We start from the raw sequence: 25,389 nt of genomic DNA, 5'->3' as shown, positions 1-25,389 counted from the left end.
TCAGTTGTTACTTCTTCTTGCGTGTCTGTTTTCTTTTGATTTTAATGTTTGAGTTCTAAATGTAGTATAAGGAGGAGCATTTGAATAGGTCTACTTCGAAACAACACTCATTTTATGTACCGTACCTCACTTCCATATTTGAAAGCTATTGTGGATGAAATAGTGTATTACGCAGCCTTAATCCTCTTACATTTAATTTTAGAACTATATTTTTCCATTTCCACTGCCGCCGTAAGTATGCTCTTATTATATTGTTTTAGGGAAGTAACTTAAATAGATTTTACATTGACTATTACACTTTTACTACGTCATACTACTTATGACCAATAAAACTGTACAAAAGGACATGTTTCAACTAATCATGGCTGTTTATCGCTACAATTGTATCACTTTCCTAGTATTTGTTTCTTTGTTTGCGAATATTTCAAACTACAAATTCTTTTCGGTACTATAAAACATGCTTTGCGATAGTCATTTGTTTACCGCATAGACAGTCAACTGAAAGTGGCGGCTCCGTTCAAACGTTTTTGTGAAGCCAACATTAGTGAAATAGAATTTTTATAAGTAAATTAATATTTTACTGTACTCTTATTACTTTGAATGAATCTTGGGTCAGATAGGGATACTTGAGCGTAACCCACCTTCCTCTGTGACAAAGATAATAAATTATGGTTGTGGCTTTAAGGTGGGACTTTCAGTAATATTTTAAACAGGCTTTCAGCTGACTTACCAGCCGTTTCCACGTAACACAGCTTGGAGGTGGTCTCTTTGTTGTAGGATTTTATCTTATTTTCACTCTATTTTCATTTAGATACAGCTTAGAACATCAGCTGTTGAAGTATATGATGCGAACTGACGAAGGGATAGCCTAATGCTAACAACTGAATTATACGCTTTTATGCCTGTTTGTATGTTAGGTTAGGATATATGATACACCGTAATGTGTCTTGTTTGTAACGTTTTCATATTAATCTGTGTGTTTTGAGGAGAGTAGTTGGATTCAATCATAGGTGAGGAGAGCGAAACCTACAAAGTTACACTTTTTTGTAACGCACGTACGGTCAAAAGACCCGTTCACTGGATTTAGGAGCAAATTCTGATAGTGTAGTGCATTTGTATGTATAAAATTGTTGAATAAATCCATCTATCTTCTAAAATTTTGTTCCATAAAAGACTTATCGAGTTTCATTTATTTTCTTTCTAAGACTTTGTTACATAAAAACACCCGATAAACTTTTATTTATTTTCATTCTAAAGTTTTAATTTGTAAGAAAGAAATCGTTATTTTATTTATTATCATTTAAAGTTTTGTTTCTTAAGACACTAATCGGAGTTTTACTTATTTTCGTTCTAAAGTTTTGTTTCATAAGAAACGTGTCAGTTTTATGTATCTATCACTCACACAGATTTATTCCAGATTTTGTATATAGGTTATAGTTTTTAAGATTTTACTTAAAATCTCCGGTGTTCTCTGACGTTTGCAAAATTTTCAAGATTGTCTGATCTATCCTCATTGGGTACGTTTTTCTTTTATTACTCTCAAACTGGAGGGCCAATCTATCGAACGCTTGATCATGGTACTCAGAGTCCTGCGTAAAAATTTTTATTGACGGATACATATTAGGATGATGTCTATTTATCATGTTACTTAACCGATTTTAGCCTTCGGTAACGTTGTTGGTTCTGTGTCGTTATCCATAGTAACTTCAAATACCTCTTGGGAGGATTGGGTTTTCAATCCATCGCTGTAAGTAGTCATAAAACTTCTTACCCTTTTCGTAGCCATGTGTTTTCTTGCACCGGAACATCATTTTATTTTTACTAATAGTTCTAATATTAACCTGGCTATACCTTTGAATTAACGGTTAAGGATGGGAAACACAGTTTGTTACCCCTTCCACGACCGGAGTTTGATGATACTAGCGTAAAATAAAAACAAATCACTTTACTAGGTATAGAAGGGAAGAAAAGTAGTACCTACATCCATTTACGTAAACTAGGAAATATTATGATTTTGGTTTTGATCATTTTCGTTCGGTTTTTATTTACTGAAAATATAGTACAGTATTAACAATAAGTGTTTGTTTTCTTACTCACTAACTGAACTATCCAGGCGGACGTATTCATTATGTAATGTATAGTATAATGTGTATAGCACGTTAGCATACAATGTGGAGAGTACATTTAAATTGAAAAATAATCAAAATCTGGATATTTAAACCAATTGTTGAAAACAGTGACCGTTCATTTCGATATAGGCTTCAATTCTTTTGTGCATATTATCGAAGACGTTTTTAGGCGTATCTTCGGAAACTGAATGCATTCTTTCTTGAATGTAATTCTTTAATTCTTCTGTTGTAGGATGTTTAGCAAACACAACTGTAACTCCAAAAGAAATAATGCAAAGCACTCAAATCAGGCGACATGGGAAGCCATAATCCTGCTCATGTTGAAATAGTTCTCTACCTACTCTATAAAAGAGTACCTTAAGTACTGTAAATTCAATCTTACTTCTGCCCGATCCGCACAGATGAATTTACTCAGACATGCTATCTATTGCCCGTCCGAGTGGTTGGGTCTCAGGGTCGTAGAAAGGGGGAAAATCACGTGACAGTTACTTAACGAGGCCCTTTTATTTAAATTATTTTAAACATTGTTGTATAATATTACGTAGCCACTAGCCTTTACAGAGGGGCCAGCAGAAATGGGTGTGGGAAAGCGGGATGCGACATAATCAAATGACGTAATAGTACCTGTGCGAAAATACTTATGATTCAATAAATAAATGCTCTTTCTTCACTGGAAAATGCGACCATATTTCAGAAACGTACTGTACTCACTCGCTTAGTACTGTTTACTATGACCGTACGGCTCTGCCTGCATATGTGGCCTTAGTTTTGTGTGAGGACGGGTGCAGGTTTATTAGTAGAAAGGGTAGGAGTGAAGTACATTCAAAAACTCAGGTACAATAAAAATTGAAGTAAAAATAAAATTATGTCCCTGTATAAACATCCATTCATGATCAAAATATATGCTACACATGCGGAAATACAACCTTATTTCTTCCTTTTCATTTTAACTACTCACAAGCTCATGCCTTTGATACTTTTCTCCATAGGAACTGGTGGAAATGAAAGTTACATTTAGAAATCTTTATAGTTGGGAACAAAATTTTAAATGATTCAATTATAGCGGTTTCAAAGTCCATAACTAAGTCGGAATTCCACTTAGGAATGAGACTTTAAAGAGCAATAAATAATAATTAATCGATAGTATGTGTCCTCCTCCTTGTTTGACAGAAGTGAATAAACAGTTGGGATTACATTAGTTTCGTCCATGGTACGGTACTTCCTAGGTCCATTAATGTGTATGTCTGTTCGAACTGCTTACTGAAACTGTGGCAAATAGAAGTATTCTATAACATAATCCTCGGCTTTCATCACGAGGAAGAAAGTTTCCTTCATCATTCATCCTCAACCTGTCAATGGACGGATAGGATCCTCTAAATCGAAACTAGGGTTTTCCTACTGCAGTCAATATTTGTCATATCGTTGAGATATCACCGAGGTAACAAAATCATAAACCTGGTTAAAAGGTTGACCCACTTCTTTCCCTAGCAGATTTTTTTATATCCAATTCGCGCTCTGCCTTGCTCGTTTTCTTGCTCCATTTACACTGTTATTTTGCAAGCTACCACATCAGGTATATAACTATGAGGGATTGATTCAAAACCGCGTTTTTTTCTTTCTGTTAATTTATCCATTACACTTATTGTTTATCTATGCATCGCCAATACATTAAGTTTTCATTATGACCGTTGAAACTCAACACACATGAGACAAAGAGGAAGGCAGAAAATAGGAAAGACTGGAGAATGCTGGGTTTGCAGTGAAAAACCTGCCCTTGGGCAGAACACTATAAATGAATGAATGAAACCCAACAATGGCTCTCCCTTCGTAGTTTCTGTTACTTCCAAGATTAACTTCTAGAAAAAGCTTGTTAACCAGCAGATACACACACATATAGTAGGTCTACTAAGCTATTGAGAGGGTGGGTCAGGTTTTTTCAATATTTTGAGTGATGGTAGTATTCAGTGGCGTACGCAGAATTTTGTCAAGGGAGGTTATTATTAAAATTGTTTACAATTTAAATTATCGGTATTTTAAATTTTATATATTATTATTATTATTATTATTATTATTATTATTATTATTATTATTATTATTATTATTATTATTATTACTTACAAATGGCTTTTAAGGAATCCGCAGCTTCATTGCCGCCCTCACATGAGCCCGCCATCGCTCGGTCCCTCTCCTGTGCAAGATTAATCCAGTATCTATTACCATATCCTACCTCCCTCAAATCCATTTTAATATTATTCTTCCATTTACATCTCGGCCATTATTATTATTATTATTATTATTATTATTATGTTCCGCTATATTCATTAATATTCTCATAAAATCTTTGAAACGTAATTTTGTCAGAGTCGTCCAATTTTTAACAAACAAGTTAGATGTCATATTTTGTCGGCTTCATTTTATTACAAGGCCGGTACTAGGCGGCAGGTCTCTCTATAATAAAGATAGCATTGTTCTAATTCGCACGTGCTGCGGTACCAAGCACAGGGATCATATTGAAAGAGGGGAAGGAGGGACTACGTCTTATGTCGATGTAGATTTTGTTCCTTTGACAGTGAAATATTAGAGAAGGGAAAAGATTATGAATAAAAAATACTCGAATCTAAATATATACCATTCTTTTTAAGTTCAAAGGCCCCATCGAGGAGGCTCATGCGTACCGTATGGGACTCGTATTTGGGAGATCCGTGGTTCGATTCCTGGACCGACCAACCTAACTGTGGTTTTTCCGTGGTTTTCCATAGTTACTTAGGCAAATGCCGTGTTGGAATTTTCATTTCCCTTCCTCTCCCGTGTAAAAAAAGAATTATTTCATATCATTCATCTTCATCTCATTCCATAGACCTATTCAGGTCAAGAAGCATGTCTTCGTCCGCTTACGGGGAGGGGAGGTCCTTTCCGCAACCGTTCCTGGGTTCCCAGCTTTCCGCAATTCTCTGCCAGGATTCATTCCTTAAGAGCACTTCCAAGGGCGCTTTGACACCTTGAAAGGGGCATTGGAATGAATCCTGTGCATTTTGGTCACCTTGGCGGTATGAACTTAGGGCGGGGGAGTAGGAGGATCCCATTAGGTGATCGGTGAGAAGTCACATGCGGCCTGTGGGCTGGTACATCCTCATCCTCATTCATCCCATAAATTCGGGATGCACAATAGGCCTCAGTCTGGCCGACGTGCAAAGGATCGTCCCTAACCCGTCCCTAGCCACCGTCACCTAACTAACCTAACTTAAGTTCAAACTCCTTTTTGCGTAAGCCTCTTGTAGTATTCATCAAAACAAAAGAAAAAAAATAAACATGGATCCTAAAATCAATATCTTCCGAGATACGAGTACTTGTTCATCAACATCATAGGAGATGTTTAATGTGATTTACATTCATTGTAACGCATCCCTCTTCGGTAATTCCACCTCGTTACCATTTTGTTTACTGCATTTCCCATATGGTACTTTGTATCCTGTAAGAAGCAAGCAAAGAGCTCAATTAGAAGATATGCTGTTCTTACAGTAATATTTTCAAAGCCCTTGTTTCGTACAAAATTTAATTTTAGGGTCCATATTTGTTATACCGGTACTTTTTTCTTTTTTTTATAGTTATTGCCACCTCTCACAATATTGAAAAAATTTTTCCAACGGAAATCACATTGAACATCTCCTGTCATGTTGATGAATAAGTACTAATATTGCGAAAGATATTAAATTTAGGACCTATGTTCATTAGATTCTATTTCTTGTTTTTATGACTACTACCTCCTCTCAGAACATTGGATGCTCTTTTTTTTTTTTTTAATGGAAAACACATTGAGCATCTCCCATGATGTTGATTGTCAAGTACTCGCATCTCGGAAGGTAGAGTGAAGTGGGGGGATATGACTATCGTGGGAAGATTCTTATTTCTTTGTAGTTTCACATTCTTCCAAGAGAGAACGCCACGCGCATGTCTTCATGATCACTGAGACAGTGGAATGTCTGTAGAGTGGAAGCTAACTCATTTTGCCACGTGTTCTTGTTGTGAGAAGAAGAAACGCAAGAAAACAGCTCATTTTTCTGCTAGAAAATAATTGCAAAAGTATGTTAAAATTTTAATACACCCTTGAATTCGTAATAACTGTCAAACGTTTGTAACGGATATTGTAGTAAGGGTTCTAAAGTTTGTATTGTTAACAACCAACGACCTTGTTCCTCCATCATAGGTTGCGTCACATCACTAGGCATCTTACCCCGATACTTGGGGAAGATGATCACTATTCTTCGGGGTAAGATGGCACGTTGTTGCAAGAGTTTTTTTTTGTTTTATTGCAGGAAATGTGTAAACATTACGTAAGATCCTCTGATATAAGTCAGTGGATTGAGGACAGTCTTCAACTTGCGATGGAACATGTTTACAACAGAGGGTATGAACTGTTTTAGAGTATCGCAAGCATACGGGATTTCTTGCCGTACCCTTAAACGCCGCCTAAAAAAGACTGATGACAAAAAAAATGTACTGGATTGAATTCAATGTGTGAAAGAAGTGATTTCACGAGTCTTGCACACGGCAATAAAATATGTGCAATGACTGTGTTTCTAAGTAGTGATAAACGAGTAAAGTGTCCATGAGGTTTAGATTAAGTCAATTATGTTATATACATGTATCAAACCAAGTTCATGTAAAATACATGTATCAATAAATGTGTTAATTGCATTTTCCATCTTACCCGACTATCGGGGAAAGATGCCCACAGTGCAGTCAAAAAGAAAATCTGTATCTATAAACAAGGTAATTAATGTTTTCTGTTTGTACCAAAAATATAGTTTCAAAATACCTTCCAGACTTTGATATTTCAATACGAAAATCAAAACTAAGTGAACAGTATCTTAAATTTTTAATCAAAGAAAAAGTCAGGCATCTTCCCCCGATCCACTCTATTAATTTTGGGACCCATGTTTACTAGACATTTTTTCTTCTTTTGACGAATACTGCCATCTCTCCAAATATTGAATTTTTTTAACATCCTGTATAATATTGATTCATATTGTGTTACGAAGATTCAGAAACTACGATTTGACAGAGTGTCTGATGTCACGCTCTCACCGAGCACACGTTCAGCGCCCAACCTCGCTCTACTTGTCATCGATCTGTTACATATACCGTGTTCGGTACTCTGGGATGTGTACAGTGTTGTGAGTTTTTTTGTATTGCATTGTATTGCGTATAAACTAGCTCTCAAATCTATGTTTCTGTTTACACATGCACGAAATCCGGGTTACAGTCCAGACAGGTGAATGGCAATTTGTCTGATACCCTCCGTTCAACTGTCAACAAGGCGAAAAGGAAAAATTGAGGGATGAATCAGGGTTTAGCTAACTCTTCAACTGTTAACAAATTCTACATCCGCTCAAATGTCATTTCGCTGAAATGTCACAGACTCTTATCACCAGTTTGCTTGGAGGGGGTAGATATGGTTTCAGTCTGAGTTGAACTTGTGTGTCCATAGATTTTGTGTGATAACCTTCCTCAAACAAACTATCTTTTTGATCCCCCACTCTTTTACCCCTCTCGCAGTTCACAGGCCAGGTCTCGCCTCCTGATCTGTACTTATATTTGCTATGTCATTTATGATATTGTAAAGCATTCTGATGTCAATAAAATTTCCCTGTATTATTTATACACGCTTTGACATCTATGGACATAACGCTTATGTAAGGTCTTTCGGTATGCCAGTAGACTGTGTACTATTCTTGAGTTTCTGCTTCTATTGTGGTGTGTTAGAGAGGGCTTGTGTTTATGTAACTGGTTTTTTTATGACTAAGGCTGTGATGAATCATGGTATGCAAATTTCCAATCCGGCATTTGCTCTTGTGACTTGGGAAAACCATGAAAATCTCCAGTCAGACTGATATATTATTATCGTGATTACTTTTTTATTATTATTTTATTGTTTTTATTATTTTTTATTATTTTTATTATTATTTTATTATTATTAATATTGTATTATTTTATTATTATATTATTATTTTATTATTATTGTTATTATTATTACCGGTATTATTATTATTTTATTATTGTTATTTTATTATTATTATTTTATTATTATTATTATTATTATTATTATTATTATTATTATTATTATTATCACAAGATGGCATAGGAGCGGAACAGGCCACTTGGCCTAAATCCCCTGATAGGAAGAAGACGACTATTATTATGCTAGTATGCTGTAGTTAGTTTGTTTTGAGATGTAAAGAAAACAAAGAAACCTATACTGCCATTAGGTACATTTTGAGGAATATAATAATAAGAATGCTGTCAGTTAATTAATTCACTTATAGCTTTCTGCTCAAGGGCAGATCCTTCACAGCAAAACTCAAAATTGTGCAATCTTCCCTTTTTTCGCATTCCTCTTAGTCTCCGCATATGATCCAGATCCATATAGCGTAATATTGTTTATCATCTGATATCTTCTCCTACTTTTCTTCCGTTAACCATTCCTTCCAGTACATTCTTCAGTAGACAGTTTCTTTTTAGCCAGTGATCCAGACAATTTCTTTTTCTCGTCCTGATCAGTTTCAGCATTTTCTAGAACAGCTTCATTTCTTATTTTGTCCATTTCACACGTTCCATTCTTCTCCATGTCAATATTTTATATGCTTCCTGTCTTTTCTCTTTGTCACATAAAACGCCGTACTCCACATAAAGCACTTCAATAGTTTATGCCTTTGTTCTTTTTATATTAAAAATTCCCTTTGCCATTGCCATCCTTTATAGCGAGACAGTCAGCTGTTAACTCTTGAATATTAGTATACGCAAGGTTTGCATTACTATGAATATTATGGTATAGAATTTGTATTATTCGTGTTCGTTCAGAGTAACGTGCTCCGTAATTATTAATGTAATGGATAATATTATTGCAATAAGATAACTGACTATGAAATTCTTTTTCTTCTTCCTTTAATTTAATTATTTTCTGACTCCACATCATCTTTTATTGTTAATATCTTCATCCATATACTCTGAAACGTTTCTTTAATCTAAATATGCTATCCTGGGTTATTTTAGTTTCCTTTACAATTAAAATCATTTCATAATTGTTTATTGATTTTTTTTCATGTTTATTGCTTGGATTCGTGAATGGTCCCAGCTATGGAACACGTCTTTATTTTTGTAGTTACAATTATTTTGCAGTGATAATGTTTTATTTTAAGCAAAGTGAACGTGTACTTTGAAAAGTGAAACAAATATAGCTTGAACTGTCTTGAGGACTATGGGTAAAATATTGTAGATTCAGGAGTTATTATTTGTAGTGTAAAATTGGCTTCTTGTTCTTTTTACTGCAGCGGGTGATGAGACTAAATTAATTAATTAATTAATCGTCTTAACATAATAATTAACACTTGATGTAATAACAATTTCCGTTTTGTGCTTTAATTCAAGAAAAGTAATAATGTGTTCTCTGATAACTCAAAAAATAAAAACAAAAATACAGAATAGTCTGCCATTAAAATATTTTAATTAATTAAAGCATTGTTTAAACATAGTGAGTAAATTTAAGTTCAATAAAAAATTCAATTATTTGATTATACTATATATATAAGAATGCAGTAAGCTATAAAGTATCTTAATTAATTATTATTAACAACAAATATTATTGGAGTAAAAGAAGACCCCAGATAACTAGCATGGAATTATAGGGCAGCTAAGTGGCGAGGGCTAAGAGACGTGAGTAATGGCAGATAAAGTTTGTGTTATAAGATACCAAAAGTAATAAATAAGTAATACGGGAATAGAAACAGAAAAATATTTGGTTGGGGGTAGATGTGCATGTGTCTGCTGGCGGCAAAATTAAAAAATGGCCCTGAATTTAGCTATAATAATATTAGTAATGTATGTATTTATTTACACTGCAAGTGGGCAAGCACCCGGTGGCAGTGGTATACACAATATAAACAATACACAATAAAATTTACAGTACACAATACAATTTTACAATACATATACAATTTTATACACAATACAATAAGAATACACAATACAATTTAACACAATAATAATAAAACCTAAATAAAATACCTAATTTTACAATACAACCTACATAATTATGTACAGGCCCTACATAAGTTTCAATAGTCTTTCACTTTACTGTCATCTCACTCCCTGTAGTGGCACTATGACGCATTTCACTGACACTTTAGCACACATTTCACTGACACTCTGTAACACATTTCACTGACACTCTAAAACACATTTCACTGACACTATAGGACACATTTCATTGACGTTATAAATTATCACTGATCGGAACTGTTCACTGCACTGTAAAACCATAACTTCACTGACTCACCTCGCTTCACTGATACAACAGTTCAAATAAGTCAAATAATTACACCCTTATGCAAACTTATAAACAGAACTACATTTAAACTAAACATTTCTAGTCTAAGGCCCTCTTACACGCTATTTTTAAATAATTTACAATTCAAACCAAGGAAGTAACTCGTCAGGCTAGATAAATACATGTCACCTTAAAAAAATTAAATGTTAAATGTCACCTTAATGTTAATTTGCACTTTATACACAACTTTTTAAGTTATTCTTGAATCTCTTTAAGGAAGGACAGCCCTCAAAGACCGCTGCCGGTAGGTCATTCCAATCATTTATAGTTCTACGAGTATTTAAAAATGAGAATTTACCGACATCCGTTTTCTGTTTCCTACATTTGATTTTAAAATCATGATCGTTCCTACCATAGTACGTTGGCTTTTCTAACCGAGCCGTTATGTCTACCCATGCTTTCTGACCTAGATGTGCTCTATACAATGATGTTATTCTAGTTTTCGTACGTCTGTTTTCCAAATAATAATAATAATAATAATAATAATAATAATAATAATAATCATCATCATCATCATAATCATCATCATCATCATCATCATCATCAATACAAGACCTCAAATCTGGTATTATTCTACTTCAGATTATTAGATCGTTTCTTAAACGAATGAAGCAGAAGGAAAAATTGTATGAAACTGTTTTACGAGATTCAGATGTAGATGAGAGAGTTAATTGTTTCTCAGTCCCAGATTGATACTATAAAAGCTGTTTGTATCGAAGATTTTCTTCAAGCAAATCTATCATTGCGCTATTTCATTTACAATCATTTATAAACTCCAAAGGGCCTCTGTTTAGAATAACACCGCGTGTTCTGCATGTTGCAGCGGACGAGTCGGAAGGTGATTCGGGGATATGTGGCACAATCCTAACGGCGCTGTCCTGGGTGCTGATTGTTTTCACTCTGCCCTTCTCTCTCTGCGTCTGCTTCAAGGTCAGTATCTTGTCATTGTGATCATAGAGTTTAATATAAAACATAGCACCAAAATAATACACATGTTTTTTAGAAGTAAAATTAAATGGAGAATATTTTTTTTTTTCAGAAAACCCTCGAATTGTACTTCACAGTTTGAATCGAATATTATTCTGAAAACAAAATGTTTTTGCAACCATTATTGTGCGGCTATGACGTCACCGATAACATTTTTAACTTACACCCTATATTTTTTCATGTTACTTCATGGAGACTGTATTTAATTGGGTAAATTATATTATGCCATGGAAGAATTTAATTAATTGAATACAGAGTGTCTCTAAAGCTACAGAATGACAAACATTACATACCTATTTATAACAATTTTAGTATAAATAAAATTTCATTGTTTAAACATTAAAATTTACTGCTGCCACGATGGTTCAGTGGCTAGAGCGCTGGACTTATTCTGTGGACCCGAGTTCAATCCCTTGCCTAGCCCCAATTTATGAATTGTGTTGGGCAAGTCCGTGGTCCAGGTAACACTACCGAGAACGCCGGTTCCCCTGTGGCATCCTAACAAATCTCCATCCTCTTATCTCATCTGGCTTCTTATGGGTGAATGGCGGAACACTCATGTAGGCCTATCCGTCATTAGTTAAAGAAAAAATAAATAAAATTCACTCTGTTAAATGTTTGAAAATTTTCCATTTAAAATCTGGCAAATAACAAGAAGAATTATTATGAATTACAGTGCGTTCAACGTTAATTGCTGCTGAACATTTTCAATTTCCCTACAGCTTCTACCAAAAGTTCATGGACATCTCTTGTCCTTATACTTATGTGAAACCCTCTGATGTTTATAGAGGGACCAAATGCCTGTGGAAAATGAAGTTTGCTTTCCTGCAAATCTAATCTCTCTCGCTTTCAAACTGTGGATTGTATAACAATTTTTCTGTTATGAAAACTTATTGAAAAAATTAAGCTACATTTTGTGTAGGAGAAACATAATTACTCCAGAATGGGTGTACTTACATTAATGAATTTTGGCATAGAGTTACATATTATCTCGAGTCATTCTTGCACATCCCAATAATCCGACACTTCACGTCCATACTCATTGAATTTCGACCCATTTTCAGTTTTTTCAAGAAAGAGATCTAACCTTCTCACACTTGTAGCAAACTGCACAGTTGATTACTGAAAATGGAAGGAATAAGCTGATTGACCAGTGTTACAAACTCCAAATGTTATGATATAAGAGACATTGAGGATCAAGTGTCAATTTTCCATGAATTTCAAACGCAAGAAATTTTTATAAAATGACAATTTTCCTAAAGGAGAAAGGAAAGAAAATTTGGATTACAATGCGTAAACGAGCTGTCACAAAATTTTAAATGAAAAATAATAATTGAAAAAGACGCCTTTCAGATAGGTCTAACTCTGTCCCAACATTCGCTGGTCTAAGTAAACCCATTCTGGAGTAATTAATTTTTTTTGATACAAAAAATGTAACTTTTCAATCAGTTTTCATAAGAGAAAAATTGTTATAAAATCCACAGTTTGGAAGACCGAGAGATTGAGTTTGTTGTAAAAAAAAGATCCTCATTTTTCACGGGCATTTGAAGGTTTCAGAACCATAGTGGGCCAAACGCCATTTACTAAAACCGTAGAAAACAAGGTTTAAAATGAAGTTGTTACCATAATTCAATGGAAACATATAGCAAGTAATATAAAGTATACACATTAAAACTAAATGATATGTCAATCTTCATTAAAGTATTGTATTCGCTTAACTTTAACCCTTGCTTTATCCGTTTTTAATAAATGGCGCTTGGCCCACTATGGTTCTGAACCCTTCATTTAGTCCCTGTATAAATATCGGAGAGTTTCACAAAAGCATAAGGACAGGAGTGAATCATCAGCTTTGAATGGATGTCCTTAAACTTTTAGTATAATCTGTACATTCCAACCTTACCTATCCCTTTCAACTCGTCCATATCAACAGGCTTCATTGCATAGACATTGCTTTCAGATACTCCCATAAAATGTAATCAAGTGGAGAAGGATCAGGTTTTCTTGCAGGCAGCTCTACATGTTCTGTTTTTTCGATTCGTATATTTTGGAAACACTTCATTTGGGTACTTTCGAACAACTGCAGCAAAATGAGAGGAATCAGGAATCATTTTGTTGATTACAGATGTAATTATGTGGTAATGACTGGATGTTAAAAATCTGGACACAGAAGGGAAAGGGCTGATATTACATGACGCATTATTTCCAAGTACTGGTCACTTATAAGTGGTGAAGGATGAATAGAACAGAGAAAAATTTGCACAGAAAGATCATGTGTACTTCGGTACATCATAATAGTACACTTATAATTGTGTCGTCAAAAATAAGTACCCGAAATTCTGCATATTAAAATTCCTTCTCTCTCATTAAACTTTTGTGTGTATCTACAATCTAGCATGAATTATAATCCGAGCAATAATGTGATTTTGTCTGTTGAACTCTCTATTGAGGCAAATTGTGGCTTCATCAGAAAAACACATTTGATATAAGTTTGAGTTCCTGTAGCAGAGATTAGTAATTTCCTCGCACATTTACAGTCGTATTCCAATAACTCTTGCAGGGGTTTACTTTACCAGGGAATTGTTAATATGATGCATTAGTCTCGAGACACTTGCTTTCGAGTTATAAAGTCTGTACCATAATTCACTCAGTGGATGGTTTACCAGATCATTTTATATCTTTCAAATTACCACGTTTCCTGAATGTCGTTTATGTTCTAATCAAGGTTTACCAAAAATAGATGGCCGACATGGATGAGTATCGTTTAAAAGTGTACAGCAGTGGCACAAAAAACCGGACCGACCCTTGTAGCTGATTTCAGAGCCTTGTTCACTCCACAGCACGATAGACTGGTAACTAAGACTTTCGTGGTTCGAATCCTGCCTGGGAAGGAAACTTTTTTTTGTTCCTTATTCAAATTTATTCCCAATACTTTTCGATTGCTGGTAAAATTCATGTGCTGGGAATAAGTTAATTAAGTAGTAAAATATCGCTTCAATTTAAAAGTATTGGGAATAAGTACATTTGAATAAGGAACAAAAAAAAAGTTTCCTTCCCAGGCAGGATTCGAACCACGGAAGTTTTAGTTACCAGTCTATCGTGCTCTGGAGTGAACAAGGCTCTGAAATCAGCTACAAGGGTCGGTCCTGTTTTTTTTTTTTTTGCCACTACTGTACATATCACTTGCTGGGTACGTGTTGTCACCATTTTCTATCAACACTAGATTCTCAATTATATAATTTTATTTTAAGTTTGTCTTTGTTTTACGTTAACGTAAATACAACATAAGAACTGACAAAAATTTTGAACAAATTATTTTGTTGTTATATTTAACATACCTACACTTCTACATAAAATAAGTTAAGTATAGCATAGTGATGCAAAAAATATTATTCTCTATCAGTTAACACGAAAAAATACAGTGTAGATATAACACTTCTATTATTCCAACTTCCAATCCTAGCCCTATACACTGCTGTGTTGATCATATTTCACAGCACTAGCTCCTCCACACGACACGCAACTCCAACATCTTATATTCAATTCTCCTGTTGCTATACTTTACCTGCCACGAGTTTGAGATTCGAGCCGTAAATTGTTACTGATGGCAATATTTATGCTTTTATAGCTACTGTTGTGGAATATTCTAATTCCTATGATGTTTCGATCTATTACACATTTCCGTTTTAAAATAATATTAACTGGTATCTTCTAGAATCATCTGGAATTGGAGTTCGAAATTAAAAAGTATGTACGAAAGAAAGGACCAGGGATCGAACTCTCTGTTAGTCAAAGCATTCACATAAATCCATTCGTCCAGCTAAGAACCATTAACTTCCTCCAGAGATCCGTGTATTAAGTATGACTCCTCCTTTTGTCAAACGTATCGTATGAATCAATATATTAATCAATCCACCCGTCTATTCTATTTATTATTTTAGCTGTTTCTAATTGTTACTAAAGCTAAAATACAAACGCTGCTAGTTATAAAATGCCAACGACGAAAATGATTGTTTTTTCATGTCTAGGCGTGTTGTGCGTGATGTATAAACAATTTATGAACAACTGGAGTCACACCCTATCCGGTTAACCGGGAAACTTTTTAACATTGCATTTTGTAAGTACGAAGTCACTTAAGCTCTGTAGATTTAAGGATATAACATTAGGAACTCGGGTCTCTAGAATATTATCAATCCATGTTACTCCTGTGCTAGAAGACAGCTCTGTCGAAGGAATTGACTTAAGTAAATTTTTGTCGGAAACTTTGTTGTTGAATTAATTTTAAATTCGGTACATTATTAACTCAATTTCAACTGATATGAATTCAGATAACTCTTGATTTTTTACCAACTGTGCTTACACGTAAGTGTGCGTTAATATAGGTACATGCACACATCAAAGAATTATTTCATTTCTCTGAGGAAGCGAAATTCATTACTTCCAATGATGGATGTTATCAAAGTTTGTGGATAATACAAAAAAGTTTTGTTATATATTTTTAATTATATTGTACTTACCCATGTCTTCTCGCCCTTTTCCCCTCTCGAAGGGGTCACGTTGAGAATGTATGTCTCTTTCAACAACACGTTCTCAGCGAGGTGCTATACTTCGGGCCCCTCCTCCGTACAAAGAAAAAAACTGATCTTATCGATTCTCTGCAGGGAATATGTCTTTCTCCATAGGGAATATTTGTCTTACGTTATTTCAAATGACAATTTTTCTTATACTGGCCACATAATATATTAATCCATTTTTGAATATCTAGAGTTAGTTTGTAGTCCTCAATTTACTGGGAAGGGCTCATTTTTCGACGACGAAGTATAAGAAGACGTTAGCGATGTTGACAACTTGTGGACTGTTCACATATGCTTTGCATTACACTTCCCTCCTAACTCTTGCGTGTGTTAGCAGAATGAATTCAATTCACGGAGAATTTCCTTTGAATCAACATTTTTTCAGTAGGATTGTGTACCTCAGAGTGAGATATTTTCTCTATAAAATTACCTTAATCAATTAAATCACTGGGCTAAGAAAAATGAAATACAACTAAAGCAAATAGGCTAAAACAAGAATGAGTGAATTCAGCAGAAATATAAGAAATAACAAGTTAGTCGAGTTGTAGGGAAAGCTCGGAAATCTTTACATTTTTGTTATGAGAGTTATGGAGAATGGTAGCATCAGAGCAAGGAAAATGTTATGGCTACAAGTCTCTGGTCCATCCGATGTGCGGAACGATTAATGTAGATGTAATGTGCAGCATTGACGGAGAAATGACTCCTCAGGATCACTTATGCAAGTACCTTGGTGTATACCTTCAAAGCAATATAAGGTGGAAATCATATTTATTTTCATTTAGATAACTCGGATTTAAAGGACTTTAATAGGTGTTGAAAAATATATTTATTAACACAGATTCATTACTTACATTTTTAAATACGGTGCTTATAATTTCTAATATGTTCGTTGGCGTATACAGGGTGAGTTAGGAAAACTAAATGATAAAAAAAAATTATATGAACATATGCCCTATTCTTAATAGTATCTGACATACAGCAGTTTGAAAATCACGGACGTCAGTCTCATGTCCTTCATCAACACTCACATGCGGACGCAACCAAAACGACATTAGGTTGTAGTATTGTCTATATTGGATATTTCAATTAAGCACTTAACTTGCGCATGGTGGGGTGAAGAGTCCTGCAAGTCTAGCCGTTTAACTCAAGTCTCCAGTACTACAGTGTTGTACTACTGTACTAGGCACAGTTGTTACGTGTACATCAGTGGTTGCAAACTCGTATAGTAAACAGAGCAGTCGGTATATGAGTACCCTTACAGCAGCAACTGTAGCGGGAGAAGCTAAGCGCTCTGACAGCGGCTGTTTTCCGGCCCTACACTCAATGCAGTTCAGTGTAGTGAAAATTTCATGGCTTTTCACACATGCAGAGTATGCCGACATGATTTTTGTTTACAGTTTTTCGAATGGAAATTCCAGAGTCGCTGTTCGAGAATACCAACGACGATTTCCTAATCGCAGTGTTCCAGATATCAGGGCATTTAGCAGGGCGTTTGACACATTGCGTTAGCGTAGTACTCTTCCCAGCGTCCATGTTGCATCTGAACGTCCCGATCAACAAGATGTTAATGAAGTTGAGAACATTCTTCAAGTACTAGAACGCAGCTCAACTACTAGCTGTAGAAGAATTACTGTACAGCTGGTATTTCACAGACACGAATGATGCACATAGTACACGAGCAAGATCTGTATCTGTGTCATCGGCAGTGTGTGCAACATCTGCATGTAAGAGATGACGCCAACCGACAAGAATTTCGTCAGTGGATCATTGCTAATGATCGATTAATTCCACGTATTCTATTCACTAATGAGTCAATATTTACTCCCAACGGAATCAACAACATGTGCAATAATCACATGTGGGCAGATGAAAATCCGTGCGCTACTGTGGAAACAAATTTTCAACGACGTTTCTCAATTAACGTGTGGTGCGGTGTTATTGATGACCTTTTCATCGGGCCAATTGTTTTAGATAACCGTCTTAACGGTGTACGATATCTTGATTTGCTTAAAAACATGTTACCGGATACTTGAAGGATATTCCTTTGGTAACACGACCTCGTATGTACTTACTACACGATGGAGTTCCTGTAAATTTCGTACGGCCAGTGGCACAGTATCTCAATGAAATGTATTCTGGGCGTTGGATCGGTCGCGGTGGAGTCGTTTCTTGGCCACCGAGGTCACCCGATCTTACTCCATTGGATTACTGTGTGTGAGATTGACTTAAGAGATAAGTGTACAAGCGCAAAGTGGAAACAATGGAGAAACTTCTCGCTCACATTTTACATGCTTGTGCTCAAGTAAAGGAATGTCCGAATCAGCTCAGATCAGCAACACAGCAGCTGTCTACAAGAGCTGCAAAGTGAACTGAAGTTGACGATGGATTTTTTTAACATGTTCTGTAAAAAAATGCACAATTGAACAGAACATAAGTTAACAATGTTTTAATTTACTATCACCTCAATCTTTCTCGTTCCTCATTGTTTCGACTAGTTTTCTCAGAAACCGTTATGAACAGGACACATGTTCATATACACTTTTTTGTTCAGAATCACCAATATTATCATCCCTCAAACCATGTACCTTTCCTCCTCACTCACTCTGCATATGACGAAAATTATTCTTAACCGATCCTTCCTTTTTAATATGTCTGAAATATGATTTTGTTTTGTGCGTTTGTCTTGATTACATTTTATGACTTATGTTTGGGAATTTATTTTTACATAATTAATACTAATTTTAGTAACATATTTTCTTATGTTTTGCTAAAGTTTTTTAATATTGTTTCAGAGGTTACCAGCCTCTAGTTAAAACTCTTTCCCTGGAGGGTAGGAAGCTTGGTTTCAGGATGCTCATTTTGTAGATAAAATTGGCTTCATTGTAGCCATCGAATCTTTTTTATCCGTTGTGGATTATATTTCGCTTCCATAACCTCTGATCCGTTGGGAAGCTAGTGAACTAGATCTCTCCGACCTGGCCGTCAATTAATCAAGGAGTAAAACAAGTTGCAATATTTCAACGTTATACAGAATTTAAGCTAACATAGGAATACATTTAGGGAACAAAAAATATCCGAAAGCATTGTTATAATTATAGATCGGTACAATATGAAGAAAGACAAAATATAACATTTATTTTGGTAAAATATGAAAGTACCAAATAAAAAAGTATTTAATTGTTAAAATATAATCATTCTTAAATCTTTTAGAGCAGATTTACATAATTTCAAGTCTACATTTAAATAATTATAACTAACAAATATAATTTCTTCTATAGAAGTTTAATATTCAAATAATAGCCATTAATAAACAAACATCCTGTAACCTATTCGGTTAGATATTATTCACAAACAAGCCTTTACTATATTTAATGTGCTACCAATCAGATAGCCTATAATAAATCTGAATAATTAAATAGCTTGTTATCATCATCATCATCATCATCATCAAATACTTATCCGAATGCAAGAGCTAGGTGACTCAATTTTAGGACTGAAGAAAACAAGAATAGCTCTTACATTGGCTAGACTCTACATTGGTTACAATAAAACATAAGTAAATTTTATTTATTTTCTGGAAAAGATTTACTTTCTCTCAATTAGTATTGTTTTATTCGAAGAAAAACCCAGAGAGTTGCGAAAAGTGGAGAAATCAGACGGCAAAAATAATGCTTGAAACTCGTTCCAAACATTAATTCACACATATAAAAGTAGACATGGCGACACTGAAGAGATTTCCGCTGGACTCGAAGGAATGAGCAATATTGTAATAGGAATAATTATTTTGTTTCGACTTCTCGTGTTCATTGGCGCTCAATGCTCAAACACTGTAAAAGGCGAATTTGGAGATTTCACTTGTCCTTGAGTATCCCGAAATGATGGTGCAATGGGTGATTTGGAAAACATCTCTATTTTCTCTTTATAATGTCTGGAAAGCCCGGTTCAGTTCTAATTTTAGTAATATTAATGTAAGAGCAAAATCTTGTAAAATATGAAAAAAGGAAGATTTTTATTAACTGTGAAGATTATACCAAACTATTATGAAATATGAAAATGTTTGGGGTTCATTTCATTCTACACTTTGTGAATCGTGAAAATTTCATTTTCCATATCGCTTGCAGGCATGGTTTAGAATATGAAATTTCATGTTTTATTTGTCCCTAGGTAGTAATTGCAAAAATTGGAGATGAACTACAAACAAATATCTTGGAGTTAAACACTGTATGTAACAGTGGCGTGGCCAGCAGGTGGGCCCAGGCCCACCCAAAAATATGCGAATGTTTGCATTTCTTATGGAAAATACTCAACATTAAAACTAAACCATGGATCCAGAGCAATAGTTACAATCGATAGCTTTAAGGTAAGAAGTCAAAAATGCGTTCATTTCTTCAAGAGCCAATTTAACTGTGTTGGGTTGGGCCTAAAAGATTGTCTGGCAGCGATAAAAAGAAGGAAGCCGTGGAGGCTACTGAATTGTTACATCAGCTAGAAAAATTTGGTGTGTTCAGACGATATTCTTGCTCTTGCAAATTCATTATCGGAAGTACCTCAGCCTCCAAAAATGGATATTAGTAAATGTTAGTCCTTCATTAAGGCAATGATATAAAACTTTTCAAAGCTCTGAAACGAAGAAAAATTCGGCAATCATGTCAAGTACAGGACTCATCATCAGCGATCAACAGATTCGTTGCAAGGAAATCTCGACAGCTCCACTTCACCTTATGAAGCATTTGTATAGGTATGCCTTGCATGATTGTTTATCATAATGTTGCATGTTATTAAGTAAGACTTTCGGAAATGAGTTTCAAGAAAGTTGACATCAGCGGCATTGTCAGGAGATGGGTCAGGTACTTTCTAAACCCTTCTTATCTGGCCCACCCAAAATAATTAGTCTGACTACGCCACTGGTATGTAAGGAATGAAATTTCACGAAGTATTGATAGCACTGATACTGCTACTGCTACGTTATTAGGAATTCTGGACACTAAGAGCCGCATTCATAGACATTCTTAGCGCGGGCTGCCGGGGGATGATCAGCAAACTAACATTTTTCGTAGTCATAAACCAGTGTTAGCGATAAGATATGATATGAATCCTGTACAAATAACCAGTCGATAGCCCGGGCTAGTTTAGCACGCTCATAGTGCGGGCTAGCGAAATGTCTATGAATAGCACCCAATGCAAACAATCTTGAAAGAAAATACCGGCAGCTGAAATAAAGTTTCTGAGCTCGTAAGAGAATGCACTACTATAGACAGAATTAACGAATGAAAATATAAAACAAGACCTTGAAATTCTTGAAATTAATATGAGAAAAAATATAAACTTATCAATATGCGACATTATTGGCAGACCCTGTAAGAAAGGGTGCTGAAGTTGGAACAAGTTCTGGGACCTAATACATGAAGAATGGTGATATTGCCTTGCATAAAGTAGCCACATTCTTTCTTTCGTTGTTGAGGCGAATGAACTTAAATTTGGTAAAGAAAAATTTTACTGAGAGAGCAAAAAGGTTCGTGGCCATGGACTATGTTGGACAGCGCACCCAATAACTAGTATGTTGTAATTGTCCATTGACCCTTCCGGATTCGAATACAAGCTCTGAGAGAAACAACTCGTTAATGATTTGCAGCGAAGTCGGCCGTGCCTTGTGGCCTAGCGTACAGGCTTTGCGGCTGGTGCGGTGGTGGGAAAGAATCGATAGTTATTTTAGTACCAACCACAATCGATAGGTATATCGATAACTCATTGCCAGCAGGTACTGAATCCATTTCTGCTTGTGTAGGCGGAGCCGTGAAGCAGCCAATGAGGCTACCAGCAGGTTTCCTGCGAGTACTTCAATATTTATTATATTATCACGCACTCTGAGCGGTGCTGTAGCTACAGATTATGAAAGTGGTTTCCAATCTCGTTAAGCTGGCTGATAAACTAAAAATAGGAAAACATACAAGAACAAGGGAGACAGAAACACAGACTCTAGACTACTTTTTTCGCCATGTGGTCTGTAGAAAATTCTATAGACTAATGATTGAGTATACAGTAGAATCGTGTTTATCCGAGCTAAAGGGCGGTGGAGTCGTTTCGGATAGAATGGAGACAATCCATGGGTACTATTTTCGGTAGTGTAGGAAGATGCTACAGTATTAATACTTGTAACAGTGTGAAAGCCACCGGCGTGGCTCAGTCGGTTAAGGCACTTGCCTGCCGTTCTGAAGTTGCGTTCGGGCGCGGGTTCGATCCCCGCTTGGGCTGATTATCTGGTTGGGTTTTTTCCGAGGTTTTCCCCAACCGTAATGTGAATGCAAGGTAATCTATGGCGAATCCTCGGCTTCATCTCGCCAAATATCATCTCGCTATCACCAATCTCATCGACGCTAAATAACCTAGTAGTTGATACAGCGTCGTTAAATAACCAACTAAAATAAAAACGGTGTGAAACTTTATTATTTATACTCTCTCTACTTAGACGTAGCTGACGTATGCCGTATTTATTTTAAAATTTATCTAACCAGGCAGAAGTAACACTTGTATCTTTTCAGTCTTCCCCTAATACTCACTTCACTTCGGGTTACTTCCCCTAATATCTCTGGTAATAAGTTAGTTTTTCTTGAATTGTAAGCCTTGACAATGCATCTCTTTTGTACATAGTTGAGTAAACCAGAGAAATATGGATCCGTTAATTTTTTTTCAACTGAGCTTCTTTCATAGTTCTGCGGTTTCGTATTTTACAGGAATTCTCTGGAAATTTTTATTTTGACCTTAACCCAATCTATTTTTTCTTCTACGTTTCATAATATCGCGCATATTTTCCACTAGTCTCACAGCTTCAAGTTTTTGTGTGACGGTTATAATCATACATTTATGTTTTGGTGTCTATCGAATAATTTAACACCCACATGCACTAACAAATTCATAGAAGTGAATACACGTCTCATTCAGATGTAGCTGGTTCCACAATTTATTTTTGGGGTAGAATATAATAATGAATCATAAGATACGTAAACAAAGAATAACTTTCACTGGAGGAAACCAACGTCCACCTGCTGATCGTTAGTGAACACAATACAAGTGAATTGAGGGTGTAGAAAACATATTTGTCTAAATACTGTATTCCTTAAAGGGCGTTCACCCTTATTTGTAGCCTTTCTGTGGAGTGAGAACGAGGAGGTAGCTTTCATTTGCACGTATTGACAGCCTTTCGAAACATAAGATACATTCATATTTCAGACAAATGTTATAAGAAAGGTAAATTATTGTATTATTGAACATATAAGGTATATATTTTACTCGACTTTTTCGGTTTACCTGGATTTCAATTAAGCGGAGTTTTACTGTATAATAAATTCCCTAGATATTAATTTTACTGGATATTTTAAGTATAGTTCGAAAGCGCCTTAATATAAAAACCCCAATACAAAGATGAGTCCAGCTAATGGCTTAATACTTAATCTTATTGAGAGAAAACTGAAATATCGACGTCAATATCATGAACATATACAGAGTGTTCGAACCAAGATGTCCCCCACTACCAAGAAAACTGGTTGGTGAGCGGGAATGATGCGAGTGCCGGCGTTAAGCCGCCCGCTAGTACGGTAGATTCAAATCAGTGCGTTTCTATTGTGCGCGTTTGTGTTGTGATGTACAGTATAGAACAATGGATTTTTATATGCAAGACTTTCTTGAAATATACATGGAGAATATGTTGCTGTAAATTCAGACGTCGTTTCCCCGATGATCCTGTGTCAAATAAGAAAACAATATACAGACTCGTAAAGAAATTAAAAAAAAACGGGCTTGGTTAAAAAAAAGAAGCGTCGAGTGAATAAACGGTTTTTAACTGAGGAAACATTAGATTAAATAAGTTTTCGATTAGAACGAAGCCCTCAGAAATCTTTACGCAGATTAGCCCAGGAAGTAGGGGTGTCAAACACCTCAGTCCAACACGCCATAAATTGTTGAAGTTAAAACTGAACAAAACCCGTGTAGTGCATCAGCTGTTGACCCCAGACAATGTGGCTGAGATAATCAGTTCATGTTGGCTTAGTAGACCCCGCTTTAATATTTTTCAGTAAAGAGTCATGGTTCCATCTCTGTGGCTATGTAAATAAAGAAAAGATAGGTAGGCCTATTGGAGCGCTGAAAATCCACATTTTGGAAATTCCATTACATGATCAGAAGATAGGTGTATGATGTGTGATATCAGGAAGAGGATAATAGGCGCAATATTTTTTTGAGGAGACTATAAACTGTGAGCGATATGTACAACTGATTCTGCAGCCATTCTTTACCGAGCTCACAGATTAGGAAAAAGATTATACATATTTTATGCAGGACAATACGACGGCGCATACTGCGAATGTTTCAACGTAAGAACTTACTAATATTTTCGGTGATCGCACTATGATTTGCAGTTTTCGACCTCCGCGATTCCCCGACCTAAATCCATGTGATCTTTATTTATGGGGTAAATTAAAGATTGTCATACACAAGTAATTCTCGTACCTTGCATGAATTGAAGGGACACATCCGACAAGTAATACGGAACATAAGTGAAAATGAACTGCAAAAAGTGCCCGGAAATGTGCTGAAGCGATGTCAAGCATGCTTGAATGAAAAAGATCACAATTTTCAGCAATTATTACAATAAGACAAGCTTTTTATTTCAGTAAATATTAACAATAAATAATAATATTATGAGTTTTATTTTCCTGCAAATTACGTTCACCGTTTGGCGGGAGACGGGCGATCCTTATAGCATGAGGAGGCCGCGCGTCTACCGGTCGTGAGTGGACATCTTGGCTCGAACGCTCTGTACTTCAGATGGTGGAGGGAAGAGTTGTAGGCCTACTGGATTACACGCCATACAGTCGTGGCAGTTGGGAAGCGTAGAAATGAAATGACAAGATCAATTTAGATAAAATAAAGTTGAAACCGGAATAGAAAATGACATCTAACCATTATAGTCTTCGATAATGATAGTGATAATTATGACTAATACATACAGTACATAGGCCTACTCAGAAATCTACTTCTGTTCCTTTGCGAGGAAGGAAATTTATCTATTTTCCTGTCCAGAAAAAATATTCAGAAAATCAAATTTATAAAATAAAAATGTCATTCATGTTATTGCGCACTCGACTTTATTTTTTTTTTTCGAGAAATAACTATTTTTTTCTTGTTTTGGTCTTGCTATGAGTTAAGGTCTCCTACAATTTATTAACGATTTGATAACTTTCTGATTTTTTGTCATTACAAGCCACATCTCTCTTTTGTATTTCTATTGTTAATTGGTTGCATATTCTTACTTTGCATATGCTGC

General features: G+C 35.5%; 1 protein-coding gene across 6 annotated transcripts in view; it reads left to right on the top strand.

The window, feature by feature from the left end:
- The window catches only part of LOC138694530 (band 7 protein AGAP004871), a 292,166-nt gene that overhangs the window by 209,231 nt on the left and 57,546 nt on the right, over positions 1-25,389 (top strand). For all 6 annotated transcript variants that reach the window (XM_069818353.1, XM_069818352.1, XM_069818351.1 and 3 more), the window contains one exon: positions 11,336-11,442. In XM_069818353.1, coding sequence (XP_069674454.1) covers positions 11,336-11,442 — 107 coding nt within the window. The remainder of the gene's footprint in view (positions 1-11,335; positions 11,443-25,389) is intronic.

The sequence above is a fragment of the Periplaneta americana genome, chromosome 2, assembly GCF_040183065.1.
Source record: "Periplaneta americana isolate PAMFEO1 chromosome 2, P.americana_PAMFEO1_priV1, whole genome shotgun sequence".
Taxonomy (NCBI): domain Eukaryota; kingdom Metazoa; phylum Arthropoda; class Insecta; order Blattodea; family Blattidae; genus Periplaneta; species Periplaneta americana.
Note: the sequence above shows the minus strand (reverse complement) of the source record. Positions and strands in the feature narration are given on the sequence as shown.